Genomic DNA, 24,212 nt, shown 5'->3' with positions numbered 1-24,212 from the left:
TAACCACCATTCAGGGTCGAGCTCCACTGAGTAGTTTTGCCTAAAGGCTTTTCTTATTTTTAAGACAGCCAAAGATAAAAGTTAAAGTAGAACCTTAGGTAGTAAAAATTCAAGTTAGCTTGAGTTTAGGGAAATAAATAAAAATGAAGTCTTAGTAATGTTCTAAATTAATGACTCGTAGATGGTCAGTGTGGAGGCTTAATTGATCTTTCTTCTGGAAGTTTTAGAAATATCTGTTCAAATGACTTATAGGCCTGGAATCTTAGGTTACCTATAAATGGCCACTGATAAACAGCAGAAATTCATCTATAGTAAAATTACTCCGACTACTGGATCTGCCAGTTCGTTATTTTTGGATAGATTAAAAAAAAAAAAATTCCATGCTGTTCTGCTCCTCAACATTTTACTTTCTTCCAAAGTTCAAGATCTTGCCTGAGTCAACAATATCTAGTTACAAAGTATCTATGATACTTTGGCAGAATATTTCAATAAAAATGTCCTATAGAATACTGTGAATATAGGGATCTCTTTAATAGTGAGGAATATAGGCAAGAAATGGAGAACTGAAATTTTAACAGTTGAGAGAAGGTAACATAAAAAACAGTGAGTGAGGGATTATGAAAATGAGTCAAGTGAAAGGGTAGAAGAAGAGGCTCCATCAATACCAAGAAGGCAGAAACGGCCACAGTATATAAGACTTTCATGCTAATCTGCTGGAGGTGCAGTTAATGTTGGGGTTTAAGATATATTTAGGGGATTTGAATCTCTGGACTGACAATGTGATAGCCAGGTCCTGAGCCTCAACAGACTCCAGCACCTACAATCTGATCTATTGGACTTACCACACTCAGCTAAGATGGAGTTGAAGAAGGACAACCACCACACCATGGAGCCTAGAGTGATTACAACTGAAAATGGGAGGATTGCATCCAGCATCCATGTGGAATCTGAGCCTCCTCTTGACATAGAGGTGCAATGGACACAACCAATCCAATGTCCACATAGAAGAGGTGGCATTGGATTGGGAAAAGTGGACATGGTGGACGATGGGTATGGGGAAAGGCAGGAAGAGATGAGAGGTGGAGGCGTCTTTGGGACATGGAGCTGCCCTGGATGGTGCTTCAGAGGTAATCACCGGACATTGTAAATCCTCACAGGGCCCACTGGATGGAATGGGGGAGAGTATGGGACATGATGTGGACCATTGACTATGAGGTGCAGAGGTGCCCAAAGATGTACTTACCAAATCCAATGGATGTGTCATGATGATGGGAACGAGTGTTGTTGGGGGGGGTGGGGTTGAATGGGACCTCACATATATATTTTTAATGTAATATTATTACAAAGTCAATTAAAAAAAAAAAAAGAAAGAAAAGCAGAGGGGTCATGGAATGCAAAAAAGAAATTGGGTTCTGGTGGCAATTAGATAGCAGGACATTAAAAAGGAAAGAGGTAATATAAAATAAAGGCAATAAATCTAATAATATATACAAAATATATAATAGTCAACATTTACTAAGAACTCTTACTAGGTGCCACTGTCCTAAGCACTTGACATATATTAAGATATCTTTTAATTATTAAAACAATGCTACGATGTAAGTATAGATTTTATAGATGATGAACTAAGGCATAATGAGGCTAAAAAAAACTTGCCAAAACTCACAGGATAAAGGTAGGATTCAAGCCTACGCAGTCTATTCCACAGCCCAAACTCTTAACCTATATGCACACCATAGCAAGAGTCTTAGTTGCTATTGCAAAGTGGTACATGATGCTGACCATGTATCGAGGGTTAAGAAAGTAAACTATGGTTTGAGTAAACTAGAGATAGAGAAGCATGTCAGAAAAAGCTAGCATAGTAAATGTACTCAGGCGTTAGCAGGAGGACTCAGTTATGCCAGACTGCGTGATGTCGTAATGGGTAAGGTCTGCCCAGTTTCCCATTTTCTTAGAGCAAGCAATGATCTAGCCTGGGAGCTAGAGCAAAGGCATCAAACATCCTGAAGATGACGGCATGGGGTGTAAAATTTTAACTGCAGAATTCACTTGAGACATCTCCCCCCAAAAAGGATAAGTTATACTTAAAATGTGAAAATTCTATTCCTACTAGCATTTTCACCAACCCACTATGTGTCCTGTAAGGTGTTGAATTACAATATGGATGAACAGGTTGGATATATCAGGCAGATTCCTCCTAGGGAACGGCACAGAAATGCCATTTCTCTATTTAAAAATAACTAAGGCATCCACAGGCAAATAATCATTACTGGCTCTGTGATCTCACGAATGAATTTGCACAATGCCTGGTCCATAGGAAACATTAAATAATTGTTTCTTGAACTGCTGTTACAATTTACCAAAAAAAAAAAGGTTTAGCAAAAAAAATCGTTAAGTGTAAGGTTTCAAACAAAAGAACAAAAAAAAAGGAAAAAAATTTTTAAAAAGAGTAAGGTTTCATAATCAGACAGATCTGGACTCAATTTCAGTTCTACTACTTACTAAGTATTCAATCTTTCAAAAACTATTTAATTTTTTCAAACTTTAGTTTTTCTTCACTATAAAATGGAGATGAAATAATAGCCCTGAATTCCTTGGGTTGACAATTCTTGGCATATAATGCAATTCTTGGCACTAATAACATGGTTAGTGCTGTAATTATAACTTTCAGTTGAGCCTTTATGCCAATAAAATCCACTTTCCTCAGCAACAATACAGTACAATACATGACCAAGTTCCATGTCATAAGTCTTTTTTATACTTCTTTATACTCAGGCTATTATTTATAATTTTGGAATATTCTGGAATATTCATAGTAATGATAAATGCACTATTAAAACTCTCAGAAAGGTCCAATTAACTAAAAGAAATACTCATATGATAAAAGAATAAGAAATAATTTAAATGTTTTGTGATCTAAATTGCAATGCTGATGAAAAACAATATTCTTAGTTACTGATATAAGTAGATATATTCAAGTACATCATTAATGTAGAAGCAAATTATGGGTAATTGTATTTTCATGCAGAGCCAACATTTGTAGGTGAGAGGAGAGGAGATAGACCAATTCAAAATGTTCATTTCTTCCAATTTTTAAACTGATGAGAAACTTACACTGTTCTGCTTGAGCATATTCTGTAATATTTATTATTAAGTATATCCAATTATACTTAATATAAAATACTTAATATTATACTTATAATAATATACTTAGCTCACAATGATGAAGATTGTTTTTCTTTTCAATCAATGTTTTTAAACAGAATGTCTTCGTTCATTTTATTTTAACTGAGGAAAAAGAAAAGATTTAATTTCTAAACTGCTTCTCTATGTGATAATAAAAACATACTTAAAATCATGATGAAGTTAACTCTTAAGATCTAACTAGACCTTTGGTCATGACCATTCCTCCTTCAATAATGAACTTTTCCACTGGAAACATACTTATGTTCTCTTTATTATCTTCAAGAACACACCAGTCAAGAAATTCTTAATAGGAGAAAACCAAGCACGTATTTCAGATGGCTCACCTGCTGGAACACCTGCGGATCACGGACAGCCCGCCTGCTGAGCTTCCCGCTGCTGCCGCTGCACGCTCCTACCGACTGTGAAGCCTGCTTTCACACTCAGTGACTACTGATCAGCTGAGAATCGCTCACCTCCAACCTGGCTCTTAGGTAACTTGCAATTTCCCCCCTAGAGACATTAAGAATACTGCAGAGACGATGGGAATAGAGACTGCAGCAAACAATGACAGAAATGTGCAGTTGGCACACACTTACAAATCCCCACGCCAACTCAACCAAAATTGCTGGCAAAAGGAAAATACCTGACACTAAGGACATCTATCCATGGAAATGTCAAAGACCAAAACTGCCCACTCATCAAATTCTGCTTAAAAGTTATGGCAATTAGTAGCTGAGCATCATGACCCAGGAAAGCATTCCTATGTGATGGTCCAAAGAAAAAGATGTTTCATGCATATTGTACATGCTATACCTGCCTGTCCCACATAGACCCCAAATCTGATAAAGCCAGAACAAATCAGACTCTCATATAACAGTTTCAGTTTTAACTTAAGTTAAAAAGAAATGTCTCTTTTGTTAGTAGAGCCTAGACCTAAGAGGAAAGCAAAAAATGATGCCATTTTGTCCCAGTTATTTCTATAAGCAAGAAAGGAAGTGTGTTACACAAAACAGAGTAGAAATGGGGGGCGGGGGGAGGGAGGGAGAATCATTTCCTCTTGTACTATTAATAAATGATTTCTTCTTAAGACTGTGGAGTTCTAAGGCCTAGCAGATAACTAGTTAAAGGACAGCTATTCTGCTGCTCATGAAAGGTGAGGGAGGTAGGGCATGGGAAATTCATTTTCAAACACTTTTAGTCTCTGCCACGTAGGAGCGGGAGAAAGGAGGGGCAGTACTAAAGGTCAAAACACCACTCCGCTCCCGTCCTGTGCCACGCACACTCCAAAGCACAAATCTAAGAATGGGTTTTTTGCAACACTAAGGAAAACAGTTTGAAGCAATTAGAATTCTGAAAAGGACAACTGGTTAATTTAAAATATTTTTAAATGGTTGAAAAGTAGCTTGAGTTAAAAGAAAACATAATTCCTCAGCCCATGAAGTTAAATTTGCATGGTTTAGTTGGAGGCTGTAAAGCAAACAGCTCCATGTGTCACGTTTTAAGGTTACACTAAATTATAAAGCACTTACCCTTAAACTCATGCCTCTCCTTGACAGACTGCTGTATGGGCCCTATACAAAACAGGTTTAATGAGAGTTGAGTCTATAGCTTTCTTAATAAGACATGAATACCAATCATTAATAAGAGATCCAAGAAAAGCTCACAAGAAAGCCAGAAAAATCTTATTAAACTTAACTAACTTAAGAGCATGGAATGCTACACTGAAGTCTAAAATTCTCAAGCCAAAACATTCACCAGACACTAATGCTGCTCATTTAGAATTTTAAGCTTTGAGAACAGGAGGTCAGGGCAAAGAGGTGGGGGGGAAAAGTCCATATAATTTGGAACTCAACGTAGGGTTTAACCATATGCATTAGAGGGAGGAATTTTAACAATCAAATAATAAATGTAAATAAATCCCTCCTAGGGATAGCTTTACAATTAAGTCGTTTTAGTTTCTGGCAGCATCTATGGTAGGCATGGCAGAAAGCTTAAAAACAAAGCCCCAGACTAATACCTAAAAAGCAAAGACCCAGAAGATTCAGTATTGACCAGGACCCAAAGAGTGCTCTGAGTTTACAGCCCCGTTAAACACAAGTGGAAACTAGGACCCAGAACCGTTAATCAGATTTCTGCTTAAACTTTTAAAGTTCAGGAGAAAAACCCGTTCCAGTAGCCCTGTCCACTGACTTGGGCACCGTGTTCCTGTCCAGGGCTGGGCAACGCCCCCCTGAACAGAACACACTCCATCCTTGAAAGGGACTTTCAATGCCAGGTCAGGGAGCTTGGGGAAACTACAAGATTTCTGAGCAGAAACGGCATAAAGAAAGCACTGTTTTAGGAAGGGGGAGGCGGGCAGCCCAAGTGACCAGAGACCCACCAACAAGGCCCAAAGGAATGAATGCGCTAACTGTCCCTTCCTGCTTCTTACTAGACACTAACAAAATAGCGCTTAGTAATGTGAACTGCATTGATGCCTGTGGAAAGTACCCAACTCCTCGTAACTACCAGAGCCCTGTACCATTCAAATGGAGACAAGAAACGGATTTAATGAACCAGCTAACCCAGTGAGTCCACAGAAAATAAGGCATCCAATCCAGTCTTTGTACCCTCCTGTTTTATTTTGTTTTCTAAATTCATAGAATACATATGAACAAAGAAACACCCAAACTCTTCTTCAGGAATCTGTTTTACAATCTACTGATTGCTGCCAGGTCACTTAGAGTTAGACTAGATTTGCAAGTGTCCTGGAGTTGGCCAGGGCTGAGGAGATGGAACGGCTCCTCCAGGTCTTGCTGTCCTGAAGCCCAGGGTCTCCTGGCCCCTCCGGCTTTCTCAAAGGACCTGGGCGGACCAAGTCTACAAGCAGCTCAGAGGCAGTGGTGACAGGCAGGGCCTCCACCTGTCCTTCCCTTCTTCACTAACGCAGTTGTGTTTGTTAAAAAGTCAGAAACGCATGCCTTTGGGGAAAGGAGAGTTGAAGGACTGGAGGCAGTATTCCCCAAAATACTCAACAATAAAACAGCACTTTTAAAGAGTGAGAACCTTTGAAACCTCTCACCGTTTGCGAAATAACTTACTACAACAGATGGAGGGTGCCTGATTTTCATCATCAAACTATCATGTCATAAAATAGAGCTCTGCATTAGGACTTGATTGATGTCAATCATTTATTCCGTTTGCTGGACAAATAATTTCTGAGGGTCTTTTAAATGCTAAGAAGCACCTTGCCAGGCACTGGAAACAGGCAGTATCAATGAATCAAAGAGAGGTATTAAAACGACTTAATTACTGTATATAAAGCAGTCAGCTCCCTGATAAATGCGTTAATGGTTCTACAGCACCCAGGAGCCACGGTTTCAGGGGAGCAGTTCTCCCTGACTATCAGCTTATTGCTCTTCAGATGTCTCATGAAGTGACCCTATGCCTTCCACTGGCCCCTGCTCCAGATGAAGGAGACTGCTGGCCATGCTGCCCTCGCACACACCGGCCCCCCTGGCCAGGCCTCTCCTGGCAGGGACCTGGACTCCCAACCATTGTCCAAAGGCCTCTTCCATCTCCTGTGCCACTGTCTCAGAACTCTCCGAGGTCTCCATCTCTCTCCTTGGAACTGACAAAACTTGCTGAACCCTGATTTTGGTACTGGAATGTGGCTGTTTTTGCCTGGGTCATCCCTTTCCCACTAGACTTGCATTGTTTGATGGACATGACCAATCTAACTTCATGAGATTTTTTTTAAAAACTCATGCTTTGTAAACTTTTCACTAATGATGTGTCCTGGAATTATTTTTTGTAATCATTCGTTCATTCAACAAATGTTTACTAAGCTCCAAATATGCCCTAGGTACTAGACTAAATTTCAAACTATAAAATACTAAGCAATTTGTGGAATATCTGGTTTGTGCTTTTTTAAAAAAAAAGATAATTTTGTAGAGTCGATTTTGCTGAAAAGAACACAAAAAAACAATACAGCAATCAAAATTCTCCTATAAATGTTAAGTTCTATAAATTCTTCCAAATTACACCCAATAATTCACTTAAATTTAGAAAGAAGATGCAGTAGATAATAAATGCCTTTTTTCCCTAGAATGAGATGTAACTGATAACAATGTCTTTTTTATTAAGATTTACAGTTTGCCAAATATTTTACTATCTTTTTTAACTTTTTTTCAACTTAAAAGAAAAGGAGAAAATGGGAAACATTTCTATTTTTTCCTTCACTGTCATGTATCTGCTGAACAACTAGCAGTAATATGGAAAGAGGGTAATTAAAGAATGTATTTGCTTCAGTTCAACATGTAATGTTATTTAATTTTATGAAATAAAGAGGGTTTGCTGACATTTATTATTAAGGTAAAAGAGGGCCAACGTTCATAGTCTGAAATGTATTAAAGAATACACCATGAGGCACAGCACATTCTAAAATCTATTCATTGAAAATAGAAAGAAGTCTCTAAAAGAAGTGCTACCAATAAAATAGGCCTCTACTCAAACTGACTGCCAAACTTTCTTTGGCAAGCTTGGAACATTTTAAATTTTACAAACATCATCCCTTTTTAAAAAGTTAATTTTGACTACTTTAAGGAATGTAAAACTAAACCTTGGTTTCAGTGAAATCAAGATTAAATCTTATAAGCCTTGATCTAAAATTAACTATCATAATCAGATTGGCTAAATAGTATAAAGTATAAAGGTTCAGTGACTTTGGGGATGGAAAGGCCCATTTATTCTTAAGAACATCTTTTTTTCTTCCAGAAGCATTATTAACCACCTTTCCCACTTGTTCTTTCCCACAGGTCAATAGGGTGAAGTGTGACAATATGTAAATAAAAATGAAGAACAAGTACATCATGTATTTAAAAAAAAGTAAAAGCTTTTCTTCTGAAACAACACTAACAAGATTAAGCCCAGGCAACAAAGGACAACAACAACAAGAACAACAACAAGAGAAGAAAATGAAAGGAACAAAAGCAGAAGAATAGAAGGGAGACCAATATTTGACGCCAGGTGCTGTGCTAAGTACAAAATCACTGTTGTTACTCCCATTTTACAGAGACGGAAACTAAGGCTAAGAAAGATCAAGTAACTTACCCAAGATCAAAAGGCTAGTAAATGGCAGAGCCAGGATTCAAATGCAGTGTGTCTCTTCCAAAAGGAGAGAGGACTGAGAAAAGAAAAATGAGAGTTGTAACGAAGCACCAATGACTGCTTCTAGAGGCTAGCTAGACTTCCCTAACTTTGATGTAGGCCATAACACTTTGTTTCTACATTTGTATTTAAGATTTACTTACAAAAAGTCCAGGCAACTATAAAATTAAATAAACTGACACTTTTACCTTCAGATTGATCTAAATAATATGTGGCAGTGGTTTGTACAGGATGTAATTGTGGCAGCTAGAAGATGTTAAAGGACACAGAATATGTGCTAGTGGTTTTTCTTTCCTAATATAAGGTTTTAAACCTTCAGATTTTATATCATCATTCTTTGTTATATATTAAACAAAATACAATAATCACACCCCAATTAATGGGAAGTGGATGTGGCTCAAGTGATAGGGCCTGCACCTTCCATATGAGAGGACCCAGGTTCGATTCAATCCCTGGGGCCTCCTGGTAAAAAAGAAAGAAAAAATTAGAGAGAGAGAAAACGTGCCTGCGTGGTGAGCCAGTGCCCGCATGGTGAGCCAAGTGCCTGCATGAGTGCCCGCACAGCGAGCCAGTGCCCACATAAGTGAGTTCACGCAGCAAGATGATGATGACACAATAAAAGAGAGACGAAGGGGAGAGTCAAGGTGAAACGCAGCAGAGACCAGGAACTGAGGTGGCATAGGTGACAGGGAACCTCTCTCCACAACAGAGGTCCCCAGGATGGAATCCAGTGAATCTCAGAGGAGAAAAAATGAGAAGACAAAAAGAGAAACAGAATCAGAAGATCACACAGCGAAATGACACAGACAGTAAAAACAGCAGGGTGGGGGAGGGGGAGGGGAAGAAAAGAAAAAGTCTTTAAAAAACCAATTAACTAGAATTATGCTGACAAAAAGAGCATTCACTATCAAATATTAATGTTCTATCTTATGAGCTCCATTTGCTGCCATGGAGGCTGGAAAGGGAATCTCAGTTGCTTGAACAGAGCCAAAAAAAGTTAGCCCTGCCCAATACAGTGTCCTACGATGATGGAAATATTCTTATCTGCACTGTCCAATATGGAAGCCACTTGCCACATGTGGCTACTGAATACTTGAAATGTAGCTAATGTGACCAAAGAACTGAGTTTTTAATTTATTTAACACAAGTCTAAAGAAGGCAGCTGAAACATTCCTTCTTGTAAAAGTCACTTGGTCCAGGAGTCCTAGGCAGGTAACAATTTATATCAAGAAATAAAGACAAATGATTACTTAGTTCTTAGGAAGTTTTCAATGGGAAGAGAGGAAAAGAGGGGGAAATGAACTTGTAAAACTGTATACTGGTTCTTTTTTTGCATTAATGTATAACCCTGACTTATGCCTCTGCAAAAAACACTGGCATTTAATTTCTGTGCTCCTGAGGATATAGTAGCTGTTTAGTAAATATCTGATCAAAGAAGACAATTTGCCTGTGGTTGGTCATGCTGAAATCTAAGAGGTCTTACCCTGTCCACATTACCTCCAAATCTTTAAGTCAGGGACCCTGCTTACAGTGTTCATCTCCATCTCAAGCACCTAATACTTAGTAAATACTCATGATTTGGTATCAAATACATTAAAAAAAATAAATAACTTTGAATTTTTCCATCTATTGTTCAAACATCTTTGAAAAGCATTTATGCTGAGTCTGGTGATTTGGGCCAGCTAGAAGCTCTGGGATCTGTGCAATGCTCAGGTCCATGCCACAATGCTGACAAAGTGTTCAGAGTGATTTTTGGTTCACAATTCTTAGCTGAATACAATAACACAATTGCCAGGGCAAAGGTAAAAAGATGGGTCATTGTTGGCCAGGTGTGGTTAAGACACTTTGGGAAAATGACACTCAGGGCTTTAATTTTACCTTTGTACAGTATGAATTAACTTTACAAAAGAACATAATTTCAAATGGTAGGTTTGATCTCTTTTAATATAAAACAAGAATTCTCACTTATTATTTTTAAGAAAAAGAATTCCCTTCACTGAAAATAACTAATACCCTGAGGGAAAACAAAAGATAAAGAAAATTGAGTCAGAAATAGGAAATCTAATAAAGAACTGAAGGAGAAAGGAAATATGAGTTACAAAAATTATATAGCTACAATGCATCTGGAGGCAGGGGCGATGTTTAGTTTACCTCTAAGGGGCTGAGCTAATGGTCCTCCCTGCCAAGCATACTTAACTCTGCATAGTTCTAATTCTTCCAGTGTGCCACAGGAAACATTCAAAGTGACCATCTGCCTATGAAATCACCTTCAGAGAAATAAAAGTGCCTTTGGCAGGTGCCCAAAAACATCACAGGTTCCCTACCATGATAATGAGTCTGTGGCATGGCCGAGTATCATTTATGGAGTTCTCTACTACAATCAAGAACATTTTTTTGCAACACCAAATTAAATTGTAAGTATAGTTTGGAGTAGAAGTCTTGCGAGCTATTTTTGGATGCAGACTCCTTATTAATGGTGGAGTAATACTATGACCCTTTTACTTTAATATGGCAATAAGAAGATTCCAAATGAATAATTCAAAACCCACTTCAGTAGCACACAGGGAACATGACAGGCTCCTGAGAGGCATTTTCCAACTCTCTGGAGGTTAAACACAGACCACGAACACGCAGCCTGTTAGACAACTGGACTGGGTACAGGATGTAGAATTAGGAAAAACTCTTTCTCATAACTACCCAAATGACCCCTCTACTCTAGCAATCCCATACTTTACCCTTCCGTAAATATGCTTTCCCCTTACCACCCTCTCCCAGCCTCTTTTATTAATACGTAGCCGCCCTTTAGTGACTCTTCAAGGGCCACTCAAGCTCTATCTTCTCAGTCACTGTCCCTAACCTGATTAATCCACAGGGATCCTTCCTGCCTCGGAATTCCTCGAGTTCTTTAGAGCTCCTACAGCAGACCCATATGCCCTTTGAGGATGGAATTCAGCACCCACCCTCGAATTAAGTTTGTATATATGTTTATCACTATGTAAGCTCCAAATACACTATGAATAGAAAATCACATTTTTTAACTCCCTAGGTGACTGTGATGATCAACCAAGTTTAGGACCTGGTATAGGTCTTGTCTCATGGTAGAGAGACTATTTCCTGCTTTTTTGGAATCCCTTAGTGTTCTCAATTAATCTTGTTAAAACATGGCTGAGCAATGGGTACAAAGATAGGAATCTACAAACGAAAAGGACTGAAACTTTAAAATGAAATCTATGTAAACTACTTAATATTTGGTGATAAATGGAATTAAAACAAAAATTTAACAGAATTGAGCATGATCCTTGTAATAGCCTTCATTACAAGATTAAAAGAGATTTTTACAGATGATTAAAAGAGAATTTTTAAAAAGCAAACTAAGTACACATTGGTGATTGATATAATGAATCTCTTAGAAAGATTAGAACTTAAAGAGTCAAGAAGGAATGAAAGAGAATCTGCTGTGTTACAAAGGGTAGGGAAATTTTTAAAATGGGCATATGAACAAATGAAAGTAAGTGGCAAATGGGTTAGGATAAAAATACATTTTCTATTTGATGGGCTCAACAAAACATTCTTTATGGCTTAAGTGCTTCATAAACAAAATTTTTAAAAACAAAAGAAAATTCCAAACAGGTAGGTCCCATTTGTGGTTTAGGTGCAAACAGCAGTAACGACTGGAAGCACCTAGGATCATCCCTGTCCATGATTTCACTCTAAGGCTACCAATCATTACAGGATCCTTGGAAAAGCATGTGAATCATACACTCTGCTAAGTCATGAAGACATCTTAAAATTAACTGAATAATACCTGTGGTGGTTTGGAACTGTATGTACCTTAGAAAAGCATGTTCTTAAAGTTAATCCGTTCCTGTGGGTGTGGGCCCATTCTAAGGAGGACCTCTTGACAAGGCTACTTCCGTTAAGGTGTGACCCACCTCATCCACAAAGGTCTTAATTCCCTTGCTGGAGCCCTTTATAAACGGGATGAGTACAGACAGAGAAAGAAAACTGTGGAAACAAGAAGCTGAAAGCAATGCAACCAGAAGAATGAAACCACCTTAATGTGGTTTACAATGCCCTCAGAATCTGGTACCAGTATAACATCTCTACTTGCTACTACCCTCTTCTCCAGCATCTAGTCATATTAAACTACGCTGGAGCTGGGCTCACACTACCTTCTGAGCTTATACACAAATTTCTCCCACTATCTGCAGGAAAACTTCTCCTCCATTTGTACTGGTAGTGTCTCTACATTTGTAACTTCTACTCATCTCAGCCCTAATTGTGCCTTTTTGGTAGCATGTATCAAAATATTGTCTGTTTGCACTTCTATCTCCTTCCTACTAGTTTATAGCTGTATGAAGGCAAAGACGATATCTTATTTTGTTTAGAATTACATCTTCAGTGATGACATACGGAAGTATTCAGTAAATACTGCTAACAGAAAGAGAGAAAGGAAGAGGCGGGGGGGAGGAAGGCAGGAAACAAGAAAATAGCTCTTGAGGCACACATAGCACATAAAGTATGTAAGGCACACAACCTGACACGTCCCACTCACAGGCATCTTCAAAGGATTTTGTCTGTTACAAATAATCAAAAGGCTCAAATTCTTGAGATAAAGTTCTAAAATATGAAACATTCCTCTCATAATGTTCCACCTTCTTCACAACTTCTCTTGATAAAAAAATACAGCATCTTTATCAGTTTGTTTTGTAATTCCAAGCTATTTAAAAGTTGTACATAAGACTCAAACCTGTAAAATTAAGTCATTGAGAAATGCTAAGCCAAGTCCTGAAAAACGTGACACAACATGCCATACTATTAGAAATGGTTACTTTCTCAAGGTTTTAATATTATGTAAAATTTTTAAGAGGAGATTAGCTTCAAAATGTAAAACCATCCATCTGATCTTGCACTCTGCAACCATATAATTTATGACTTGAGAACATCTATGTTTCAATCGTAGATTGAAATTATATATGATAATATAATTTTGAAATCAATCATTTACAGCTTAATTCACAATGGAAAGAGTCTAAAACTGATATTGTACCATAGTACTGTCAAGACAAACTGCTAAATCATGGCTTTCGTGAATGTTCTTATCATAGCACTATAACTAAAAGGCTCTCAAATCCTATCTGGAAATACATTCAGGAACTGTAGAAACCAGCTACAGAGTCTGGTCTCTTCTTTCCTCCCCCAACCTGGGCGTCCTCCTTCCCCACCTCTCTCTTCCTCTCTTTTAAAAGAGTGAAAACAGATCATCTTAACAATGTCTGCAACCTGATAAAGGTGCAAAGTACTTATCACCCAATCCCTTTCTGGATCTCTCTCTTTAATGAAAAGCGAATTTGCCACTTGTCTATAGTGGAATAATAAACAGTAAGAAAAAAGGAACACTAATGCATGCAACAATAGATCTCAAAAACTGGATGAGAACTGCCAGAACAAAATGGCACATACCATATTAGTTTATTTACGTAGGATGTCCTGGTTTGTCTTTTGCAGACCCCAGAACATTATGTTCTCAAGCTAGCCCATTTCTGTGCCTGTAAGCACAGTGTAGACAGGGCCTTTTGATTAGACTCAGTTAAGGGACCTTGATTAGGTCAATTTTGATTGGGTCAGTGAGCCAGAGATGAGGGAGAATGTGGCCGTCACCTCCATGTGTTTAGAGGGTGAGGCCCAGAGCCTGGCCACCACCCAGATGCTGATGAGGGTGGAACCTAGAAGATGGCTGCCAGGCGAGCCCTTGGAAGGGCCCCCATGAGAAGACACCATCTTTCTACAAACGAGCAAACTAAGACAAAGTACTAGAGCATGCAACACAAATCTACAATAACAGAACTGAGAGCAGTGATTGCTTCTGGTAAAGAGAGGGAGAATGACTGACGAGAGGCTTGAGGGAACTTTCTGGGTGATGGAAATACTCTACTTTATGACAGGGATATGGATTACACCAGGAAACTGATCCAACTACACACTTAAGATTTGTGCATTTCCCTGTTATGTCAATTATTCCCCCATTCAAAAAAGAGAATGCTCCTGTCTAACCCATTTTGTATTACCTAAACAAGTGAAATAATACTTAGTCTCCACAAAGTACTTAGTATTTTGTAAATACATTGCTCACCTGTGGTACACATCACTTAACTTATGCATGGAAAAAACATTTAAAAATCACATACAAGAGCAACTATGGGCTGAGGTGGGGATAAGGAATAGCAAAGATGTAGACTTTTCTAATACTTTTCAAAAGTACCACATGTGAAAATGCTTTATGAGATATATTTTTTCTGTCCTCTGCTACAGATTTATAGGCTCCATCTGCTATGAAAGGAATCATTGCTTACGCCTGATTTTAAAGCACATAAAGAGAAATTCTGAGCACAGCCATAAGGAAGCAAGCCATTCTGTATTTCTTTTCCATAAAGGTTGATCACCATCAATAATAGCAAGTAAAGGACTCCTGTTAGCAGCCTCATCACAAATATATTTTCCATGTATAATCAACAGAAAATGCTAACAATAAAACCTCTTAATGAGCTTTATAACTCAAGGTCTAAGAGGGACTCTTAGCCAGCTTGCAGACAGAGAAAAGGGACAGGAAGATATGACCACGTCAACGCGTAAACAGACATTGTTTGAAACGCATTTTAGGAGGCTGCACAGTCTGCAAGACATGCATTTTCACTGGTTCTCTTTTGTTGACACATTTTTCTCTCCTCCTTTTGGGGGAAATAGAAGCAGTCATATTCATGTGGAGTTAGCTGAATGCCAAAGGCAGCAAAACTTTCAAATCACTCACCTCGTGTTGGCTATGTGCTGTTGCACAGGCTGATGCTGAAAATGGTCAGGCCACGGATGACGCAGGCAGAAGGATGGAGAGGGCTGAAGGCAGCACGCAGGCTGATAAACAGGCGAATGGTTTGGACAAAGAGATGCAGAATACTCTGAGTGTGGCTGCATGCAACACGAGGCCAAAGCAGAGGGCGCCGCGGGGCCGGCCTCGGAGTGGCACTCTTGGTGACCGTTATGGCTGGTTAAAGGGTGATGATGGTATGGGCAAGGATGGCAGCACTGGGATAACATCTGAGGTGTTCTTTGGTTGTCTAAAGGCAGAAAGGATGATCTAACTGTGCCATTAACTCGCAGACATCCATTTGGACTCACTTTTGATCTCGGTGCTTCTTTGGGTGTGAGCTGCTGGGCTGCAAGGTCTCCATCACAGGGGGTGAGGGGACTAGGGTGGGTAGCACAGGCTGCGATGCTGCCATTGCTCAAGACCACAAAGTCATTGTTCCCACTGCTCATAGCCATGCTCCAACCTCTTGGCCCTGTGAGAAAAAATGATAATCAACACCAGTTATGGTTAGGCAGGCAAATATGCAGAAAAGACAGGTAGGACAGTTAAAAACAGCTGCTCCTTTGAAATGAGAGTTCTTAGAGGAGTTCTGAAAGATTGGTAATGGCAACAGAACCAGCCAACATCATTAGCACTCCTTTCCCCCGGGCTACTTCGTGCCCCTTGAGGGCCCTCTCCTGTCACCAAGGATCACTTTCCTCACTTCCACTTCTACTTTCAGTGCCTTTCTTCTCTCTGCATCCTATATGTGCCAAGTATCAGTTAAAAAGTAGAATGTTTGGGCATGGCATTCTTCTAACAGACAAGACAGCTTCTGGAAAACTCTCTCTCCAGTCTCTTCCATGTTCTTCTCTGGGAACATGCAGGTGACCAGAACAAATCTCTTTTCAGTCTCTATGTACATTTTCAACCAGTACGTAAACTATTAACAGGGGCACTTCTGAGCACAGCATGCCAGAAGAATGCATAAACTTTCAACCTGAATACTAGAAACTAGAAGATACTCATTGTATTAGGATACAAATTTAGCACTATTGATTTATTTACTTTTCCGGTAAAACTCTTCAACCATAACTCAACCCCCTCACACAAATTAGGTTATATAAACATAAACACTATAAGAAACAGAAGGATTAATGTGGGCATTAAAAAGTCTCTTTTATCAACTGTTTTAGTGCAAAGATAAAGCATTGAAAAACACCAACATATATATAAAATCAAGTAGATATTACTTTTTTTCATCAGTTTATCATCAGTTTTGAAAAGTGGCCCACCAATCCTCAACTTTTTTATGACCAGTAAGAGGGATTTTGAATTGTTACAGTAAATATAGTCTCTCTCTCCATCATTAAACCATTCCTGGGTGTAAAATACCTGGTATAAAACATTCAAATAGTATACTCAACACAAAGCAACAGTAGTTAAAGGTATTATCTAACTACAGGAAAAGCAGGGTGTATGCTGGAAAGAGCCCTAATCTGACCCAGGAGGCACACACTCTAATCCTTCTACCACTTTCTTAATGTGCCAAGATCTGCTCAGTTAAGCCTTTGTTTACTGAAGTACTCATCCTCCTGTTTGTTATCAAAAGAGAAGGCTGTTCGCAGATGTTTTGAAAACAATAAAACATATAGATAAAAAGGACATTTAAAGAGGCCCTATACTTTCTTTTTAAAGTTAATTAAAATTTAAGATATGTATTCATAAATAAATAGACGTTTAGATAATGCAGTAAGAAATTGCTAGGAGAGACAAAGGTAGGTATTCACCAGAATCAGAAACTTGAATTGTACAAATACTCTATCCACACAAACCACAGGGTGCACAGCTTTCTCCAACCTCTGCCTGCAAGCCAGGCTCCAGACCCTTCTCTCCAGACCCCCGTCAGGCAAGCGCTCCAGCTGATGGGATCTGCTGGCTGAAGGGAAAGCCAATACCTCCTGATCACTGTCTGTCTTTCCTTCAGGAGGATGGAAGTAAGGAAGACTTTTTGTTCTGTTTGTTGGAGTTTACCATCCCAGGTGGTTAATATCATCTCAAAGAGTCTATTTTCTCATAAATATTTACTTCAACCCATCTTTTTACTCCCACCACAGGTCTCAGGTGAGCTATGCTAGTTAGAAGTACCTAATAACAAAAATCCTCCAAGTTCTAAAGTGAAACTGAATTTAAGACAGAGTGCCACCAACTTCTAACACCTCTGAAATCTTCCCTTAGACACTCCACAGTTTTCATCTCTCTATTCTCTAATTTATTCTCATTATTCTAATATTAGATATTAAAGATAGTCCCTATCTTCATATAACTCTAATTATTTTTCATGAGAAATAATTTTTCTTTTTCTTGTTACCAGGATACAAGAATATCATTCCCTTTTGTTCTTATTGCAAAGTCATAATTTTAGTTAGATAAGAGTTAAACAGATTTTTATAGGCCAGCCTAGGGATCTTAATCACCATTTATAACATTTTTCTCCACTGTGATAAAATGCAGTTCAAATGCCAAACAACTGGCTTACCAATGAATTTTTTTGGAACACAACCTGTTTATAACTTGGGGGCTCTTGTAATGACCTAGGATCTGAAGTATAGTAAAGAGTAATTTGAATTCTGACTTCAGCTTATATTTGAAACAAGTCACATGAACTGGCTGTGGTTCAGTTTCTTTAATCATAAAATAGGAACACTCAAAATTGACTTCATAAATAAGTTGTGGATAACAAGTAAAAGTCATAAAAAGGAAAACCAGAAAAATTTTAGGAAATGTCTACAGATAAAGGTCAGTGTATGCATTTGTGTAAGGGATCAAGTGACTAGAGAGAATAGCAAAGTTTCAGTCAGAAGTTAAGAGCTGACCCTAGGACCCATACAGAGAAATATCTTATTTCTTTGGAACTGAGACAAACAAGAAGAAAAAAATTCAATCTGAGCCTAGGGTGAAGGGAACCAATAGGAAAAAAGACACGATGGATAAAGAACCAACATATTAAAAAGGAATGAAATAATAAGTTCCTGAGGGAAGTGGACACGGCTCAACTGATAGAGCGTCTGTCTACCATATGGACAATCCAGGGTTTGATATGCAGGGTCTCCTGACCTGTGTTGCGAGCTGGCCGTGCCACGCGCAAGGAGTGCGCCCCATAAGGAGACGCGCCCCGTGTGAAAAAAAGCACAGCCCGCCCAGGAGTGGCGCCACACACACGGAGAGCTGATGCAGCAAGACGACGCAACGAAAAGGAGACGCAGTTTCCCAGTGCACCAGATAATGCAAGCAGACACAGAAGATCGCACATAAGAATGGACACGGAGCAGACATCGGGGGGTAAGGGGAGAGAAATAAATAAAATAATTCTTAAAAAAAAAAAAAAGACGTTCCTGAGAGAAAATGTTAATGACTTTGTGCCTAGTTATTGTATTAAACATAATGCTACGTGATTATAAATGTAGTGATAATAGTATTTACAGTAGAAGTTTAAAAGAAGTTTTGGGTCAAATATAATGCATAATTTTAAAAGATAGCTATGTTTAAATCACCTGTTTCCCCAGGGCCATAACAAACAAGGGCTGCCAAAAGAAAGCTATTCTTGAGACACTGGCTTGAGGTGCTATGTGTCCCCATGGTCAGATATTTCAGTGTATTTCCTGCCACTCATGTATTTAATAGGTCAATATATTCAAAGCCACTAACCTCACGACCACTATTTCATCTTTTCAACTGGCATTTTAGTGTTCTGAATGTTTTAGTGGTTTGGGGCTACAAGGCCTTTTAGCCCAAGGCCATCTTTTGATTACATTTTAAAACTTAAGGTAATTATTTTTTTAGCCTCACTTCTTCGCATGTGTAAATTAGGATTATAATCATTGCCCATCTCAGAGAATTACTAAAAGAATGTAAGCCTGTTTTAAAAACCATAAAGGGCTATGCATTCCATTCATAATGTAAAGAATTATCAAATAATTGCTTGGTTGAATGACTGAAGAAAAAAACAAGAGATGAAGTAATTTTTCCTTATTTTAAAGTCAAAAGTAAGCATTAAAATAGCAACTGATATATCTGTAGCTTAGAAGAAGTGCCATGGATAAGTCTGAATTTGAAAGTTGACTCTACCAGTTACTAACTTTGAGAACTTAGACCAAAGTTACTTACATTCTTTATCTAAGGCTTGGTTTCTTTCTAGAGTTAAAATTGTTTGAATTCAGACTGGTACAAGTTCCCAAGAGAGCAACATGGCACTACTTACCCAATTTAAAATTCCTTTATCCTCTGACCCACAATTCTACTTCTAGGAATTTATACTTTGGATATATTTGAACAGTGTATATAATAAGAATGTTGACTGCAGCTCTGTTTGTAACAGTGAAAACTGGAAACAGTCTAAATTATCATGAATAGAGGACTTAAGCAAATTCTGTCATTTCTCTACATTTGGTATTCTGCAATCAAAAAGAATGACTTAGACCTGGATGTACTGAAAAGAAATTTGGAAAGAAATCTAAAATACATTATTATGTGCAAATAAAACCTAACTGTAGAATAGCCTGTCTGTATAAATCCATGTAGGTGAAAAAATAATGGAAGGGAGTTTATACATACATGTTTAGGTATATACGTAGATAATTTCAGTAAGGACAAAAAAATGCTAACATTATACCTGGCTGGAGAGTTGGACTGGGTCATCTGGAAGGGTGGAGAAGACTTTCACATTTTATTTTCTGTATTCCTTTTAACTTTTACTGAAAATGTGTCTTTTTTATAGCAATAAAATAGTAATAACAAAATCTGCAGCACTGTTACTGACAATGAACAAAGGATAATTATTTTTTAATGCAAAAAAAGAAACAAAATTGTTTTACCTCGAAGGACAATTAGACATTCACTGGACACTATTTAAACCGTTTATACCTTTTGATACATAATTGCCATCTTAAAATGGCATCCTATACAATCATATCAAATTACTGAATGAAGCGAGAAATGGAAATAGCTAAGAAAGAAAACAAACTATTCAGGCACACAGCTTCCTTATGGCTTATCTTATGTTTAGAAACATAAATGATTATTTGTTGTTCCAAAGCTATCGAACCAAAGGCATCGTGACTAGTTACATAATGATTAAGATGGACACTACAGAGAAGAAATATAGAGACATTTAAATCATATTGAAATGTAGAAAGGAAAAGTAATCAGAATTCATGTGATTACAAAGTTCAAAAACAGTTACATCCTACTCTGGCTTGGGACTCAGGAAACCTAAACCAATAAAATATAGTGAAATTATCCATGCTTCAAAGACAAAAATGTAGTATCTTATTGAAAATGCAGTCATATAAGCACAATAGGATCTGTTTGAATTACAGAAATTTCATTTATCAACACATTATACACAAAAATTTGTTCATGACACACAACTTATACAAAGGATGCAATCAAACTATTTAGGTGGCTCCAGAGTACAAACACATATAACAAGTATTAAGAACATCTCAAAGCAGGTTTGGAATTGAAGCCCAAAATGCTCATGGCTAGCCAGAAAGCTGCCAAGTTAAAATCTAAATGGAACGCTAAAGAGAATATGCACAACTGTTCCAACGACCACAGTAACCACTTTGCAAAGCCATTACTAACCTTAACAAACAGCATTCATTCAGTCTGAAGGAACAACATGCCCAATATCCCCATCAACAGGCAGAACAGTACATCTCTTTGGTAGTGCCAAGACATTTTCACACACATGATCTCACTTGAGTAAGATTAAAAATAAAATAAAATGAAATAAAAATTAAAAAGTTTGGCAAGCATTATTGCCTCATTTTGCAAAAGAAAATTTGAGATCTAAAGAGGCTAAACAACTTGCCCCAAATCACATACTGATGACAAACTGGAAGCTAGGAAGTCTGTTGGGTTTTGAGGACTTTCTGCTAAACGACATTCCCTCCGTTCAAAGACACATTCTAGAATAACCCTTTGCTTCATCAGATTCCTAACACCAAACTTAACAACTAATGGAAAGACTGGATCACCAACAGAATCTGATGTTGAAGTCACCTTCATGTTGGCTCTCTGTTTTAGTTAGGCTGCTGATGCGAAAATTGTCAGAAATGGGTTGGCTTTTCTAATGGGGATTTATTTGGGGTAAAAGCTTAGAATTATGAGGCTGTGGAAATGTCCAAATCAAGGCATCATCAGAGATGCTTTCTCCCTAAAGGTCAGCTGCTAGCAGATCCTGGAGTTCTGCAGAAGGTAAGGCAAAATGGCAGGTCTGACCCTCTCTCCACTGTCTTCTGGAGCTCAGCTGTGAGCAATCAGGCATCTTTCCCTGGTCTTCATCTCTTTGAACCTCTGGGACTTCTTCTACAGCTGTAGGCAAACCTGGAGTCCTCTCTTTCACATGGCAGGGTCAAAAATAGCAGAACTCCCTTTCTCAGTGCCATTCTTTCCCCTCTAGGTGTTCTCAGTTTATATAAAACCCAGCAAGTCTAGTGCAGTCCTATCAAAAGCCCTTAAAGTGATCTAATCAAATGATCTAACCAAAGGTCCCTTAACTGAATTTAATGTCATCAAAGGGCCCCCTACCCATAGGAATGGGTTAGTTTAAGAATCCCTTATCTTTTCTAGGATTCACACACACAAAAATGATCTTTTCTGGGAATCACAAAAAAATTCAAACTGTCATATTTTCCATAGCAGGTTCACCAAATAAAATCCAAAACACTCTAAACCAGTGGTTCGCAAACAATATGGATCAGGTGGAGAACGTGTTAAAATGGAGATTCTGATACGCAGGTTTGGGTGGGACAACAAGCTCACAACAACATGCCCATGCTCCTGAGCACAATTTGTGCAGTAAGGCAAAAGCACACACCAGGTAAGGGCATTAGGCCAAAGTAATGGCAAATTGATGCACAAACAAGTAGGGAAATGGCGACAGTTGACAGAGATAAAGATGAGAACTGTGTTGCTGATTAGAGCAGAGAAAAGTAACAAATTTTAACAATAAAGGTTCTAATTGAAAAAACCAAGTGTAATTATGGCTTATCTCATGGCTTCCAAACCTTTTGTACATGGAAATAACAGCTGATCAGATTTTAATCTTTTTAGCAGAATTTCCATGTATGGATTGCAGCATCTTGCCCAGCTAACTGGTTGAGACTCTTTTTTTCCTCTTGTGGTACAAGGTATTAGGAAATGGGTATGTATAGATACCTGAAGTCTTTCACACCAGGTATAAAAGCAGATTTGGGAGTACTTATACCTATTATTTACAAAGATTGTTTTAATAGGAAATGGTTCCTCTAAAATTGCTTGATGCTTATCCTAAAATGATGCTTCACTTTTCATTATTGGTACCAAGTTGGCCATTAATACTTAGAGCTACAGTCAGAGAAATAAAGAGCTGCTTTAAATGCATAAGAGTAATTAATTAGCACAGACTTGCACTTCTGGCATTTCTATAGAGGAGCTGGTAAAGCTGGAGGGTAGAAAGAGATCAGACAAATTTTGTCTCCAGGAATATTTTTTCCTCACAAAGGACTACTAAAGAAGTATTCAGCATCCCAGCATATCAAGCATTTTCTTTCTAATACCTCTCTGAAGAGATTATTAAACTCATTACAGGGAAAGCTGAGAGTAAAAAATATTCAATAACAAATCCAAATCACATTTTTGAGATTCAAACCCAGACCTGTATGACTCTAAATCTAGGGTTTTTCCACTACCTCAAGATGCCTCTAGGGCAGTGTCAAGTTCAAGTAGCTTTTATAGCATCCTTAGGGACTACTGATATAAAATTCTGTCTGAAGGCACACATGAAAAATAGCCTCTGCATTCAATATTTCCCAAGATAGTTTTAAAAGGTACAATTCAGCATTCAAGAAAGTCAAAGACATATTTCACTGAATTAAAAAGAGGTGCTATCCATTCGTGAATCATCGTATGCAAACATGAAAAAAACACAAGGCAGTGGATTTATCTTTGTTGTCATATAGTATGTGGACTATTTCAAAATAATGTAATTGTGACCTGACAGCAAAATCTCTATCTTAAGTCAAAGAATCAAGTACTTTTAAGGCCCTAAAAAGGGTGAATTCTCTTAAATACAGAAATATAATTTCCTTCCCCTCTGAGACAAATTACATTTTCTTATTTTTCTTTGCGTTCATCAACTTTCTACCATTAAATTCTCCTTTAATAAGAACACAAAAATATCTTCACCTAATCACCGGTAAGGGTTTTATACATTGCAAAGAACTACACTAAAGTAATTATTGACATTCTGCTTAAGCATAAGCTGCAATAAGTTGGAAGCCATTTCCCAAAGAAACAAAGCTATAAATGTGAGGATTTATACAATTGACATATGTCTGATAAGAGCCTACCAGGTATTAGAATGCTTTCCACCACACCTTTAAAAGCAAACTGACTGAGTTCTAGGAAATCTGGAAGTAAAATATTACTGTTCTTTTATAATGAAAACTTACTGTTTTCCTATTAAATTCACTTTATCAATTAGGTATTATGATAATAAACACCACCTTTGAAAATGAAATATAAGGAACATTTTATAGGGCCTTTTTAAATAGTTATATGCTAAGGCATCAATAAAGATGAACACAACATTTCATATATTTTATTTTCACAAAAACTGTTCATAGTATTTACAAACAACGTAATGATACAAAAACAAAAATTGCCAGATCTCCGCCCCCCCCCCCCCGATTTACAACAAAAACATTTAAAACTGAAATAATCTTAGAAAGATATTATAGCATATCATAGCAAATCTGAAAAACCTGAATGTGGAAAACAATGTTATCCCTGGAGGGCCCTGGCTCCAAAGGTTCTGATTTATATCACATTGTGATGGGAGTGTGGGCATTAGCATTTTTAAAAAAGCTCTCCAGACACTTCTAAAGTGCAGCCTTGGTTGAGAAACATTATTTATACTTTATATTATTAATGCTGACCAATTCATAAGATTAAGCAATTGCCACTCAAAATACTCAACAATCAGAAA

The 24,212-nt window shown here is 37.8% G+C and overlaps 1 protein-coding gene across 1 annotated transcript in view; it reads right to left on the bottom strand.

Annotated features, from left to right (window-relative positions):
* The window catches only part of DISP1 (dispatched RND transporter family member 1), a 223,307-nt gene that overhangs the window by 53,464 nt on the left and 145,631 nt on the right, over nucleotides 1-24,212 (bottom strand). Inside the window, 1 exon segment of the mRNA XM_058275262.2 lies at nucleotides 15,143-15,671. Within this exon segment, the coding sequence (XP_058131245.1) occupies nucleotides 15,143-15,654 (512 nt within the window). The 5' untranslated portion in view covers nucleotides 15,655-15,671.

This window comes from Dasypus novemcinctus, chromosome 13, assembly GCF_030445035.2.
Source record: "Dasypus novemcinctus isolate mDasNov1 chromosome 13, mDasNov1.1.hap2, whole genome shotgun sequence".
In the NCBI taxonomy this organism is placed as follows: Eukaryota; Metazoa; Chordata; class Mammalia; order Cingulata; family Dasypodidae; genus Dasypus; species Dasypus novemcinctus.
This window is presented reverse-complemented; position numbering and strand designations above follow the sequence as displayed.